At 38.7% G+C, this 15348-nt stretch overlaps 1 protein-coding gene across 2 annotated transcripts in view; it reads left to right on the top strand.

Moving 5' to 3' along the window:
* Nucleotides 1-15348, top strand: part of PPP1R9A (protein phosphatase 1 regulatory subunit 9A) — a 152757-nt gene that overhangs the window by 130604 nt on the left and 6805 nt on the right. For both annotated transcript variants that reach the window (XM_072854244.1, XM_072854245.1), the window contains exons 13-18: nucleotides 439-739; nucleotides 4888-4975; nucleotides 5074-5151; nucleotides 8317-8515; nucleotides 11129-11248; nucleotides 14339-14521. In XM_072854244.1, the coding sequence (XP_072710345.1) occupies nucleotides 439-739; nucleotides 4888-4975; nucleotides 5074-5151; nucleotides 8317-8515; nucleotides 11129-11248; nucleotides 14339-14521 (969 nt within the window). The remainder of the gene's footprint in view (nucleotides 1-438; nucleotides 740-4887; nucleotides 4976-5073; nucleotides 5152-8316; nucleotides 8516-11128; nucleotides 11249-14338; nucleotides 14522-15348) is intronic.

Below are 15348 nucleotides of genomic sequence, written 5' to 3'. Positions count from 1 at the left end.
CTGTGAATGTCCTTGAGTGATGTGCGAGTCCAGTCTCCTTTGAGTCAGCACACCTCGGTTTTTGGTTTTATTGTGTTGGTTTTTTAACAGGAACCCTGGGCTTTCTGATTTATGTGTGCTTTATAATGCAGAGTGGGTCCTTTCATTTATGCAGGAGGTAAAAGGAACTTGAATCATGCATTTCTCTATTTGTTGATTTGTTAACACAATTGATATGATACTCACTCGTTGGTTTGTCCTATTCTGACTTCCGTCTGAAAGCAAATACCAATAAACAACTCTGTGTGTGGTATCAAAAGGTAATGGCATGAATTGCTAAAGTGTTTCATACAGATAGAAGGCTAAATAATGAATAAAAGAATTGCATGTTCAAAGTAAACCTTGCTCTGATTGGTTACTAAATGGTATAACTTGCTTTATAATCTCTTATACCAACAGCCGTCAAACAGTTACAGTAGTCCCATGCACATTTCAAAATCACCACTGCCCTTATGCATGAGAGCATCCTCACCAGCATCAGATTCTGGTGCTTCCTCCCTCTCCCCCGTGGCTAGCAGTGCAGCAATCTCACTTGACAACCTAACTGAAAACCAAGAAGAAGGACAGCACCACAAAGGAGGTGTCCTTTCCCCGCATGCTCGGGGGGACACGCCACTTTCCTCTCCTTCAAAATCTGGGCACAGCTCTGAAGCATCTCCTTTGCATCACCCAGCTGGCAGGAATATTTTACAGGATAAAGGTATTACTGTTTTTTACAATAAATTGATGCATCATTTTGCTCACTTACATCTGTTTTATGAACTTTTGTTGTGTAGTAGGACCTTAGCAATTATAAGGCCATCACCTCATAACTTCTTTTGTCTACCTGGAAGTAAAAAAATTACAAATGAGCTTGTAGGATGGTATAAGAAAATGACAAAGTTTAAAATGAGATCGGGAACTGCTTCCTTTCTTTTTTTTTTTCTTTCTTAGAACTCACTGAAAAAGCTAGGGAGAAGTTGCCTTTAAGAAAATCTTGTATTTTGTTTTAAAAAAACAAAATTATTGGATCTTGGGACATTTCTGTGTTAGAAACATGCTTAGCATAGTGTACTTACTCGATTTATGTGATTTTGGCACTGCTAGATGCTTTTTTTGGAGGGTGGGGAAAGGAGTGTAAAGCAAGAAAAACAGATTGTAGCTTTTAATTCCTGAGAGGCAGCATAGTCTAGATTAAACAAGAGGTTAGTGTTGGGACACTCTTCATTTACAGAAAAAAAAGTATCAAGTAATTTGTTGGGGAGGTTGGCCACATTGTTATTTATTTAATTCAGATTCTTTAAATCTGATTAAGCTGGATAAGCTGGATAAAACATGATGCAATCATATGTAGCTCAGGTACATGTCTCAGATACCAGTTTATTAAATGCATTAACAATACAATATGGCACAGAATAGAGCCCTCCTTTTCAGATGCCTTATGAAGTTCACATTAGCATTTTACACAACTTTAGCATTCTTAGCTATGTACCTTGCATTCTCTAACTGTCACATAAGCTAAAATATGTGATAAAAATTTTTTATAAGTGAGGACAGTGGGAAAAGGTCTGCATAGGTTCATAACAGACTTTTGCTTACTTAACTGAAAAGAACAATTTGTTGACGATTTTTGTTTGTCTGTGTGTCTGAAAAGACTTGCCACTGATTTCCAACTTATTTCTTCATCTTCATACAGGGCTTTCACACAGATTCCTAAAAGACAGATTCGTGAAGTTTTGTTGAATTTAGGATAGGTTAATAAATGCTAGCATTTTTACATGGGTTCTGAAATTGCTAGTCTAACTGTATAGTTTCTAGTTGTATAATTGTTAATGAATCAAAGCTAAATTCAGTATTTGAGTTTTGCAAGTAAAAATAAGGGTGTGAACATAAGAATGTGACTTTCCAAACTCATACTTCAGCTTGAGTATATGATTGGTTTATCAGTGAAGTTGTAAATCCTGCATTTCCAACTGATGTATGAAAAATATCTTGATAAAAATTTAGTGGAGGCTAGCCTTGTAGTGTAAGGAATAGGGTATTATATTCCACCCACTGTGTTGCTCTTTCCAATTTAGGTTTGAAAAATAATCTCTGTCTAAATATTGGTGTCATGCTTTCCCCACTGTGACCGTTAAGTAAACAACCAGTGCTTTCGGGTGTATCCAGATTCTGATGAGTACATGAAAATTAAACTAGAGCAATTTAGTTTCAAATGGAAAATTTGCATTTAATAAGTCCTACAAAAAAGAAATATCCTAAAGCAGGTGTTTGGCAACAAGTGTTGTAGCGATACTATTTTAGTTGATTATTAATTTGTCTGTCAAACTCTTACAGGTCAGAAAATAAAAAGGGCCACTGTATTTGTTCTATGTGTTTGGGTAGGGTTTTTTTAGGGGTGGAAAGAGAGCACATCTGTGGGCAGGTGTGAGTCCACTGATTAACCTCTCATTAGCAAAAGTGAGCGTTAGCAAACTCACACTTGTCTTCTTTTTCTTCTTATGAGATCCCGCAGTGTTGTGGGAAGAGCTGAAATGGCATGAGACAGTTTCATTGCAAAATGATGAGGAATTTTGCTTGTTTGTCTTTTAAGCACAACTTCTTCGTGTATGTGTGTGATTAATTTATTTTCTTCAGTTCTGCCTGTTTTGTGCAACAGCATCCTTTGACAGGGCAGCCGAGGTGACCCCTGTGGGCAATAGGCTGCTGATGTGAGGCTGGCTGCAACTGTTTTGTGACCTTGGGGAAGAAAGTTAGGTCTAGTCTCCTTTCACATCCATCAGCCACAGATTACTTACACCAGCTCCTTGAGGCTGGAAGTGATGGATTAAACAGCTTCTGTGTGATTTATTCTGAGGAACCGGCTCTCCCTCACCCTCTCTGAAGAACTACAAGGAGTCAGGGAAGATGCACCCCTCCAGGGTGGTCAAAGTCCCCTCCTGCCCAGGTAGGGCACCTGCGGGCCTGGTTCGTGGCCGCTGCCACGTGCCAAGCACTGCGTACCTCCATGTGTGCAAGACCCTGTAGATTCACATCTACTCTGCCACTGAAGCTGGTTTTGGGACGTAGCCCATCCATCTTCCACTGTATCCCATAGCCAGCATGAATGTTTTTCCCAGCAAATGGTCATTATTCGGAGGGCCCTGGCATGTGAGTGGGAGCATAGTGACACAAGAGCCTAAACAGAAATTTGCCATACCAGGTAGCTGCTACATGTCCCTGCTGACCTCTCCAGATTATTTCTTCTACTACAGCAGCAAAACCTCCTACTAAATGCTTTCGTTATTTCCCCACCACAAAAGCCCTGTGCCTTATAGTTTCATTTACTTTCATTAAGAAGTTTCTCAAAAAAGCCCACCCCCCTGGCCCCCAAGCCCCACTTGCCTGTGAATAGCTAGTGTGAAAATAAACATTACGACTTTTCTTCTTGAAAGTGGCAATTTTGACAGTGGTTAAATGAGAAGTGTGCATTAAAGGTGAAAGAGGAACCGTAAGAAGAGACAGGAGAGGAGTGTACACAGTGTAGGGTTGATGCAAAGTGTGCATTGCCTAAAGTTCTCCTCAGACTCCCTGGGGAATGGATTTCTTCTCAGGAGACTTCGCCTTGCTTTTGTCGTTCTTCTTATTACTCTTTTTTTGTTTGCTTTTTTGGCATGAGGTTACTTGTCAGTTATTCTTGAATGTTTTTTTTAACATAAGGACTTGTGTTGGTAGAAATAGTATGGCTTTTAGAGTGTGGGTATTGCAAGAGGCTTATTTTCCTGCTTTTCCCAGGATTTATGAACCAGTTGCGCATTGAATTTTTTACTTGAATGAAAACTTGGCCAAATATTATCAACAAAGCAGCGTACAAAGTTCTGTACACATAGTTGACTGTCCTGCGATAGTGCTGTGGTATTTTGGGTTAATTCTGAGGGCTTAATTTGTCAGCTACAGTCGCAGAAATCCACAAACCCAGCAGTGCTTTCAGTTAAGAGTCACTGTACATCTGAGGTCACATTGTAAAAGTCACCAAACCACAAGTGACATGAATGACTGACCTTCATTTGCTTCCTCTAGAGTATTTGGGGACACTCTTTATGTTTAAGAATCACAGAAACTGTGTCTGAATTTTTCAACTGCTGTGTATTTTCTTTTAGCTTCCATATAGATTTCACAGGATGTTTTGCAGACTCAGATTCATTGTTTTGGCTTTGTAGGTACTGCAGGCTGTTTCCTCTTTAGGCTTTAACAGTGTTTGTAGAAGAGATCAAAAATTGGTAGACGTCTCAGGGCAAATTTATTAACTAAGCTACTTTTAATTCTTTTTTTTAACTCAGAATGGTTGGATTTCAAGTTAAATGTTTACTTTAACAAAGATGTTCAAGCTAAACAGATAACTATTACCTAGCATGTCCATCATAAAAGGTACCCTTGGCTCCAAAGTTCAAGAAAGTATTTCAGGAGTCATTTTAGAAGTAAAGCATACATACCAAGTGAATTCTGTAAAAGGTAACTTAAGCAGCTACTGCTGAGTTTAAAAATGGATTCACTGTAATGTTTACCTGTAAATCTTTTGTGTTGTTCGACTTACTACATGCTCATTAAAACTCAATCGAAATTAACTTTTCATTTTCTTCAATTAAAATAAGATTTCTTCATGTGTATTTTCAAATTCTGAAAGTCTTTATTCATTTTTATTCCTCTTCACACCATCTTCTTAAAAATGAGAAGAATTTACCTAATTAAATTGTGTACTCACACACGTGTACATGTATGTGTATCTAATTATGAAAAGATACACAAACTGTTCTGGATGGAAAATGGAATAGCTATCAGTAGCAATTAAAAATAATAATGTACATTCTTCCATGTACAAATGTGTCCTAGATGGTGCCACATGTGCTCACGCAGCAAGAACAACTAGCCCTACTGTAGGGCATACAGAAAAACTAAAGCGAAAACTTGCAGATCTTGGGTAAGCATTTTGTTATTTCAAATACTTATCTTTTTCATTAAAAGCATTGAAAGTAAAATTTCAAAGGTGTTTCCTGATGTTTTCTAATATTCTTTTAGGGCTCCCTTGAGAAGGAGTTCAAACAAGGGCAAGAAGCGGAAAGAGAAAGAAGCTATTAGGGTGACCTGTGGCAGTAGGTATGGGTAAAAGATTGAGGATGCAAGAAATGATATGCCAGAAACGTTGGAAAAACCTAATCATCCTAGCAGATGAGAACATTAACAGTCCCACTGACTTCAAATAATAAGTGTTAAGCTTTGAGATAACCTTCGGAGCTTACAAACCTAGATTTCTTAACTAATGAAAGACTAACACATAATCTAAAAATTGCACGCTTATAATACCGTGGCATCGCTACTACTGTTGCATCCACTGATGGGATTTGCAGAAATAGGTTATCAGAGCTGGCCTACAAGTTGCACACACAGTCAGTTAATAATACCTGTGAACCAGAAATCTTGACACAATTCCACATATTTTTTTCCACAATTCCACAATTTTCCACAGTTCTGCAATTCCACGAAAGCCCCCAGAATGAGGATGGGCAGCAGCTGTTCACTGCAGTTTCACCCACATCAGGAATGCTTTCAGAAGGGTTTGTTTCTGGAGATGAACATCATAAGTTGAAAATAGATAGAAAAAATGCAGACTGCATTTGTCACATCACTAACTCTCAGAGAAGGAATTGTGAATTCCTTGTGAGATCTGATGAGACCACATCACCAGCATCTGTACTCTGAATAAATAAATCAATGTTCAAAATGGCAGGAAGCAATCTTTTCTGCAAAAGCTAGTGTAGATTTTTACTGAAGGTCTCTCCTCACATACTGATGAGTCTGACAAGATCAGAGCTACAGGGGGTGATACCTGGTTCCAGATATGAAAGACAAGTTAATGTCAGGAGTGGTAAGCAAACTTAATATGTTCCAAAAGTCTAGAAAGGACATAGCAACTCAAAAACTCTCTGCACATAAAACAATGCAAAAGCAAACCTACGTGATAAAAGAGCTATCGGAAGAACACAAACTTTGAATGCTACTCAGAAAATCATTGTGGTGGAAAACCAGTATGTAGCTGTTTGTGGAGTTTTGCTGACAGTCTAATATATGGAGACCCAGTGACAAGTATATTGTGTAGCTCTGTAAAATCAGAAAAGCAAAGGAACCTTAGACTTCTGACTTAACTCCCTCAGGCACACTACCCAAGTGCAATGTTCTGTCTCAGCATACATTTGTACATTCGGATCCTGCATATATCTGGCAGGATCTTCAGTGATCTTAGGCAGCAGTTGTCGCCTCTGCGCTGGTGTCAGAAAACCTGTTCCAGTTGGTTCCACTGGTTTGTCTGCTTGCAGTGTGACCTGCAGCTAGTGATATCCACTGCTGGATTACCCTAGTGACAGGGAGAGATTTGTTAAAGCAAATTCTCTGCACCTCTGTGTAGTTGTAAGGCAGCTACTGCCCTTAGCAGGGTATTAAACATCACATAGCATTTAAATACCAAGCCAATAGGGTGGGGGAAATGAATGTATACTTGCTTGTAAGATCTTGATACTATCCTTATACCAACAGAGTATGTTAGAAATGTTTGTGAGATCCCATAGGTATCTTCCTTAGAGAAAGCAGATCTCAGCATAGAGAAATCAGTCGCTTATTAGACCATTTGATAAATCAGTTATTTGTATTGTCTGTTAATATTTCTGAGTTCAGATACAGTTACTAAAAGCAAAGTTTAATACTGCTTTCAAAGTCAAAATTCATAAGCCTTTGTAATTCTCACTGTGCCTCTGTAAACCGCAATATTATTATTTCAGTATAACTTTTTAAACACCCATTGTCACTTCTTTGTTACTAACTCCAAAGACTTTACCTCAGAAGAAACGTGAGGATGTTTTCTCTACAGTCCAAAGCTGTATAAGCTCTTTGAAAGAAGGATGATGATCAAAAGACAGCATCCTGTTATAATTATGTCTGTTACAGCAACTGATTAATGTAGAATTAATCATGCTGTCAGATGGATGTTGCATGCATTATTTTGCCATTGCCAAAAAATAGCACTCAAGATGTGTAAATAAAATCCTGAATTATTTCCTAAGACTACCACTAATGTTACATATATTAAAAAATTCCCCATTTGAGTAAGAAGCATATATTCCCCTGCCTGAAGCTAGGCGATTCGGGCAACATAATTTGTTTTTTCTTTCTACTTTCAAGCAAGATTAGAGGATGAGGGAGGAGTACAGGACTGGGTCAGATACATCTACCTTTCTTTATGTAGCTAAAGGGAGGGAGGATTCTTCTGCTTCCCTGGGTGGGGACCCTTTGACAACCTCAGTTTCATCCATACTGAAAAGAGGCTTCACAAAAGCTTCACAAAGCTCTAGTGATTATGTTAATAATGATTTAGAAGTTGTCCAGAAGGTAGAAGTTGAGGGGGGATTTACATACGTGCAATTTACTGGTGGCTGCTAAGAGCAGTAGAAGTTTAATGCTCTGAAACAGTAATACATAAGTTGAGATAAATATCATAAGAATATGACATATGCATAAGTTCTTTGAGGCAGACACTTTGCATATTTATTTTTAATTTACATATGGTACTGTTGACATGATATATTTAGCAAATAATTTAGGCATTTTATTTTATAACTGTTCCCTTTACCTTGACCACATTATCCACTGCAATCTTTGTTACTACAAAGAGAGAAGCTGATAATATCACATAGGTGTTTATTTCATTTTTCTATATTAATATTTTTAATGTTTAATAACATTAAAATCAAGATAATAATACTCTATCGGTATTTAGCTGTTGTAACAAAGGCACATCTCCGTAGATGGATACAGACACACCTGATTCATTCTGCCTGTGCTCAAAATCCAAGCCAGACCTTATCTGGGAGCCAGAGCCCACTTGGGTCAGTGTGAGGCTGATCTATTTAATCATGCTGAGGTACCACTGGGGCTCAGAACTGCACCAACACAGCATGTGGCTTCTTGACGGGAGCTGCTTCACATCCGAACGGCGGGAGTACAGGCATTTTCAGCTGGCGTCTGTCTCCGTTTGCTGCGTGTATGTTGTCTAAGAGAGCTTCAGTTAGAAAAAGAATCAAAAGAATCCACTTTTTTCTTCTTCTGCTGAAAGAGAGATTTCAGGCATACCACTGCCAGCTGCATGCCACTCAGTTCTTTAGTCACAGCTACAGGGAATGTCACTCTTTTTACAATTAACTGCCTCTATAGCATTTTGTTTTCTCTTATTTTATAATCTAACACATATTCCTGCTCCTTTCTCTTAAATAGGACCACCAGAGAGATGCTGCAGAAATCAGCAAACACTAAATCTTTAGCAGAGCGATCCTCCTCTCTCCCACACTGTGTACCGTTCACATGGTATGGAGAGAGTGGCAAGGGATCCAATTCTTCCAGCAACCTGCGATCGCCTACCAGCTCAACTGAACCTTCCTCTGAAAATATAAGTCCAGCTAAAAAAGGGTCAAAGGTAGAAAATAAAAACTACCTTATTCCCACTGTGTCGAGTGGCATAATTGGCTTCATGTTTCTGGAAAAAGAACAGGCCAATATATGACTACTACAATAAACAGTGCATGGTGTTCATTGTACAGTAAAAGCTCATCCAAACAGAACATCTCTGTCATTGTACCATTCCACATTCTACCTTTTTACTCTGTCTTAATGTACATTAATTCAGTAAACTAACTGTGGTGTGCTGTACTGTAACAAAAGTAAGTGGTGCCAGTGGAAATTAGCATTTGGATCCACTGAACAAATGCTAGATTTGTGTATTCAGTTATAGATATATTCTGCATTCTTCAGGACTGATTGTGAGAATACCTACCCGTGTTCAAATGAGGTGTTTGCAAGTGAAGAAATGCTGTATGCAGTCAGTCATCTGCCTTTTTTCCCCAATAATGAAATCTGTTTGTCATGCATGCTGGATGTCGGATTTAATTCTCTATATGAAAATGCTTGAACTGTAAATATGAACTATTGCAATTTAATACATCTGTGTGATTCCTTTCTATGTGCATGAATGTTTCAGCATGATAACTCCTTAAATAACCCTTAGTTATAGTAATATACTTAGCTTTTTCATGTTTATTTTCACTTTCAGAAAATATTTCTCTGCCTGTATCTTCTTATAACTTGTAGCAGTTGACTTTTTGTATTGGTCTGGTAAAAAGAAACAGATATGGTTCTCAACTTTATGTACAGGAGTATGAATCAGAAATCTAATTTCTCTGTCTTGTACAAACACATGCATGTACATATAGCAGTTTCCACAGGCATTTCTTACTCTCTTGGTGCCAGAAGCTGGTGATACCTTAATTCTGCTGTGCACCAAGCTATGCAAGGTCATAGCTGTACTTGTGTTACCTGGTTAGGGAGAGCAACACAAGGCTGAGCAGTCCAAATCAGATTGATAGAGAAGACCACAGATGACATCTCTGAAGAGAAACTGATCGGTTACCCAGTTTCTTTTTAAAAAGAAAGATGAGGATTAGACATGTAAATCATTTTTGTGCCTTTAAACAAACATTGTATAAAAATAATTTTCAAAAGGGGAAAAAGGCACCCCCTTTTACAGTTAGTATTGGGTTGAGTTGGGGGGGGGGAGGGTGTTTTCCTGCTATCATAATTATTAGCAGACCTTGACTATCTCGTGTTTTTCCTATAGAAAATTAAATTTTTAAGACTTAAATTCATCATAAGGCTGAAGCTTGCACAAAATAGAGGTGAAAGAAAAATCAGAGTACTTAAAAAAGAAAAAGATGTTCTTCACACAACAGGAGGTAGAGCTGTTGAACTCCTGGCCTAAGAACGCTGTGGGGGCTACAAGTTTGCATATTAAGGAAGCTGCTCGGATTTTCTTCTCCTCTATAAAGAGCTGGGGAAAGCAGAACAGGAATTCTAAATGTAGATATGAGAAAACTGATCAGAAAAACATTTTTATGTTCTCTGTACAGTTTGCAAGCTCTTAAATTAACAGTTCCTATACTGCTATTCAGGTTTTTAAAGCACAGCGTGATACCAATATTTAGCTGGATTTCCAGCAAAACTAAGAGGACCAACACTTGATATTTTTGGAAGATTTCTTCTTTTCAGGAAAGATAGGTCAAACATCTTTGGGGGTGATAAAAGGATAACTTTTTTAGTGTTGTTTTTGGTTTTGATACTTGGATCCATTTTTTTAAATCGAATGTCAAAGGTGAATTGAATTTTAATATTCATTTAGATGTTAGAGTAGAGATTAGAGGTCTCCGTATCATCAACTGTATGTTCAAGTTAAATGGAATATCATGGTGTCCTTAATTTTTTATAGATTTTGGTTTTTTATGGTTCTCACTCTAATGTGAAATACTTGTTAATTTTTGTCTTCTTCTGATGGTAATTTTGCTGTATTCCTGGAAAATATGTGCACGCTTTCGCTATTCTTTGCTGTAAAGTGTGATGTCTGTCATTGCATTGTTAAGAAGAAACAGGGTTTGTTTTATGGTTATTAGTTCAGTAAATAACATTCAATATCCAAAGATCTCTTTTACTTTCAATTTCAGTTTTTTCTAAAGGTATAGGCAAAGAGGGAGAATCCTTTCACTTTTCTAGGAGATTGTTTGGGACTCAGAAATGGATTCACAGGATATTCTCCGTGCTCTTTCAATAGCAGTTTTCACTTCTCTCTGCTAATTAATCCTCTGTCCTATTCTTTGTGCTACTGCCTGTGCTACGTTTGTCCTAAATATTTGGAGGACAGTAAAATGCTAGTGATTAACCCGCAGAAGCAGTAATTTAGCTCCAGGATGAGAGCCAGCATCTTAAGAGGGAGTCTGGAAATTGCTTTCGGACCCCTTTGCTATTCATTGAGGCATTAAGCTGGCAAAGGTGTCTTGTGAAGTACACAGTGGTTAAAATACTGTGTGTTCTATAAATATTAACAGTACTAAAAATTAGGCTTCCTCGTGTGTATTGTAGCTGCTTTGGAAAATGATTGAAATCACTCCTGAACTATGCCAACCTGGAAGACAGAAAGCAAATTTCCCTTTTAGATGCACGTATGAGATCGTTTGTTCATTCTAACTCATCTTTTTCTCCACAGAATTTCACGTTCAACGATGATTTCAGTCCCAGCAGCACAAGTTCAGCTGACTTGAGCGGTTTAGGAGCAGAACCTAAAACCCCAGGTTTCTCGCACTCCTTAGCACTGTCATCAGATGAGGTATGCTAATGAAATTGTTTAAGGTGGGAAATAGTTGTTTTCTTTCTCTCATAGCATTTTGCTTGATAATTACTCAAATAATAAAGGGATGCTTTTTAGGCAGTAGAATGGGAGAAGAAAATTAATGGTTTCTAGATTATGATTTTTCTTGTTCATATAATAACGACTTGAAATAAAGGTCCTATGGTATTATCGTAGGAAAGTAGAATGCAGTTGGTTTCCTAAGAGATGCTGTATCCTCACACATTTCAATACATTTTTCCTACATTCTAAATATGTACGTGTGGACCCATAGATATATATGTATATACACTAAACTAGACCTAAGTGAGACGATTTTGAGATAATAAACATACAGTATAGTTTGGTAAATGTAATTGAAGTGTAAGGCACCTTCACCTGGATTATTTTTTACCCTGATACGTTAAAATAATGACCTGTACATGCAGTAATTGTGTGTTACTGTACCTGAATGTATGTATATTGATTAGAACGTATATGTGTTAATCCACTTTGCATTCTTTGTGCTTGCTTTGCACAGTGGATTTGAATTCAGTTACTTCAAACCAGAGTTTTTTCAAACAATGATAATGTGAAAAAGCATTCCTAACCCTGTAAATTGGTGACATAATTGAGCTGAATATAATATATTGAAAATACTTTTCTTAAGATACTGGGTTTGTAACTCAGTTGTCAGTGAAGTTGCACAATTTGACATTAGCTGACAACATGTCCTGTGGACTCAGGAAACCCGTGCCTTTTTTCTTTTACAAACACTCCGTAAGAACTTCACATTTTTTATGTAAGGTTTGAGCCAGGGTTTTTTCCTAGAGAGGAGGAACTTGAAGTATCTATGTCTTATTTTTTTATGATAGCTAGGTTTGTTCTATTACTGCCTGCATGCTTTGCATGGGTTTAAAGAATTCGTGCAACCCCATTTGCCAAAATGCAAGTCTACAAACCCAACCATTCCTTAGAGTTTACTTACTGCAGGTAATAAAGGGCAAAAATTTCTAAGAATCATAGGAAAGTGCAGACAGGTCTGTATATTCTATGAATTACTGAAAACAACAAAGTCATCATTTACACTTTATTTAGTATTAATACTATCTTAATAATACATTTCATTCTCTTACCATGTTTCATTCCCCTTATATTATATATTCTATTGTGACAATGCCCTTTTCCCAGTGGTACTGAATTAAAAGCTTGAAAATGCTTTCATTTTGCTTGTTCAGCTCTCTACTTTATCAATTGTAAAATATCAGTCCTGAACAAGTCTATAAAAACGAATGTGTTTTCTCTGTCCTCTGCTGTGTGCCAAATTGCAGTCTCCAAATCAGGCAGCGTGTTCAGCAAGAGCTGCAGTGGAAACCTCCACATCCACCCTGGCAGGGGATTAGGCCAGCGTTGCTCTTCAGCCTTTCATAGCATATTGCTGCAAGCACTCCTTCACTCAGGCTTCTCTCGTACATCTGACACGATCATTTGAAGATGAAAAAAATGAAAGGGTGGGGAGGGAACCCAGTTCTTGCAGGTTGTTCTCCTCTAATTAAGGAGCTTTTGCTTTTGCAATTGGAGCCATCAGGAAGGTTCCCACTGGTTCTAGGTGTCAAGACCAGGAACTCCAAGGGGGTTTCATTGACACAGTCTCAGGTTTAGCTGCCCAATCATGTGTGTGCTGAGCTTTCAACATAACCTCTCTGCTTCTGGAAATAATTTTTTTTAAAGAAATCTCTTTGGTTTTGAGTAGCCATATCTGTTTGCAAATCTTGGTGCTGCCCTTGCCTGAACTTTTACATGCTGTTACATGTTCTGTATTTTGTTTCTATAATGCTTTTCTTTCCCATTTCTTTGTTGCTCCCTCACTCAGAGCCTGGATATGATTGATGATGAGGTGAGATACTAGTGTGCTGTTGTGGTGAATCGTGTGACCATCGCGTGGCAATGTATCGTCTCATTTGCAGATTCACATTTCTTGTTTTACGGTGTTGTGTGGCAAACCCCCTTGTTCGAGCAGAACACACAGATGTCACTGGCTCCTCTCTCCTTGTCTTGAGTTCCCCTCTCCTTTCTGCTAAGAGTTTTCAAGGCCATAGCAAATGGCAGTTTTTGCGGTATGCTGGAAGGGGGAGGAGGGTCGGTGCCAGAGCAAATCCACCAGGCCAAGCATCAGCTGCACTGAGCGCCTGCTGGTGAAAGGAGAAGGAAAAGATAGTGCTTAAACTGTCTTTTCCCCAGCCCTGAGAACTGGACAGCCAGAAGCTGAGCAAGCTCCCAGCATCATCTAACCCAGTGTAAAAGCTGCTCTAACAGCAGACAGCTGCTGCAGCCTGTAGCAGCTGCTTTGCTGACCACGGCTGGGACAGAGTAGCTTTTGTTTCAGGCCCCACTGGCATATCCCGGGGTGGAATAAAGCAGCAGAGCAGGGACACGGGGCTGCTCCAGCAGCTGACGCCCCACCTGCCCCTCCTGGTGCTGTGTTTGTGCTCTCCTCCGCAGCAGCGCAACGTGATGAGAGCAGGACCAGGGCTGTGGGATCGCTGTGTGTTCCTTACCGCTCCTCTGTGTCATCTCATAGTCTTTCATAGATAGTATCAGTCTCACTGGCTGTTTGATGTCATCACTTTGAACTTTAGAGTGGTTTTCTGAGGTTATTTGCCCCCGAATTTCTTATTTTATAGCTTAAACAGATCGTAAAGATCTGTGAATGAGCCCAGGAAGTGGAACGCAGAATTCATTGCATCCTTTAGAAATGTTCTAATTTGAAGGATAAAAATCTTGCGAGGGAATGGGAGCATACCTCTTTTGAATTGTGCCACCTGGCCATTTCAGCCCCTGTTTGGGTTAAAAGGAATGCCAGTTCCTTTTTCTTCTTCTGTTTGTAGATACAAGACTTTCTGGGTACCTTGTACCAACTCTTAGATACCTGGTTAGATACAGATGTAATATAGTGGTGTGAAATTGTTATTATTGTAGTGTAAAGATAGTACAGATACCTCTGCTCTGATGCTGGCAGTTTGTACAGAAAAATGTTGTTACTCATCCGTGTTACCCTTTTAATAATAATGCAGCGTGTTTTTGTCACAGATCCTTGACGATGGACAGTCTCCTAAGCACAGTCAGTGTCAGAGTCGTGCTGTTCAGGAGTGGAGCGTGCAGCAGGTTTCCCACTGGTTAATGAGCCTGAACCTTGAACAGTATGTTTCTGAATTCAGTGCCCAAAACATTAATGGGGAGCATCTCCTTCAGCTGGATGGGAGTAAGCTCAAGGTAATTGACTGACTGGACTTCAAGACTAACTGTAGTATTTGTTGTCACTTTAGGTAATCTTAAAGGAAGTAAGAATTTGGCCAGAAAGCAGTGAATCCCTGTGTGTGCAGTGGTGACTGATAGACTAGAATATAAACAGAGTGTAAAGCCACAGCAACACTTTAAGAAATTCCCATATGCACTTGGATTCAGAAGTTTCAGAAACAGGGGGCATTTGCTTTGTGAAAACTCTGGGTGTATATAATGTACCCGTATTTGCATGCGTAAATCATATAGCAGCATGTATAAGTGATATTTGCATGCACATATTTCTCATCCAGCTCTGTTTTGCGAAAGGGCGATTCAGAGAAGATAGTAAAAGGCATACATCAGAAGTAGCAACTGAAAAATGGATTAGTGGGGTACTGGAGGCATAAGCTGATACCAATTGTACTATGTTAGAACTAAATACAGTTTTGATGTATAAAGTATGCATTGTTTCTTGTAGTGACAATATGAGCCTACTTTTGCCAAAAATAATTACAGGAAGGAGTTGTGGGAAGCTCAGCAGATCTGAAAGTCCAAGTTTGGTGTTTCCTTTCTGAATTTTTTTGCTGGTGTTTCACTAACTCTAGGGGTTTTAGAAGAGAGCAAGTGAATTTTTGACTAAGGCATAGCAGTGAGTATTGGGAAGTCTTGTTCTATGCAGACTTCGATGACTTCAGGCAAATAGTTTAATCTTTATTTGCCTTATTTGATCAATGAAATTAACATTGGTGGTGGCAATGAGATCTAATTCTTTAATATTCTAGAAGTGGAAGGCATGGAAAGTAGTACAGAAGTGTGTT

The sequence above is a fragment of the Ciconia boyciana genome, chromosome 2, assembly GCF_034638445.1.
Source record: "Ciconia boyciana chromosome 2, ASM3463844v1, whole genome shotgun sequence".
Lineage (NCBI taxonomy): Eukaryota > Metazoa > Chordata > Aves > Ciconiiformes > Ciconiidae > Ciconia > Ciconia boyciana.
The sequence above is the reverse complement of the archived record's forward strand: the minus strand, read 5'-3'. Positions and strand labels throughout refer to the sequence as shown.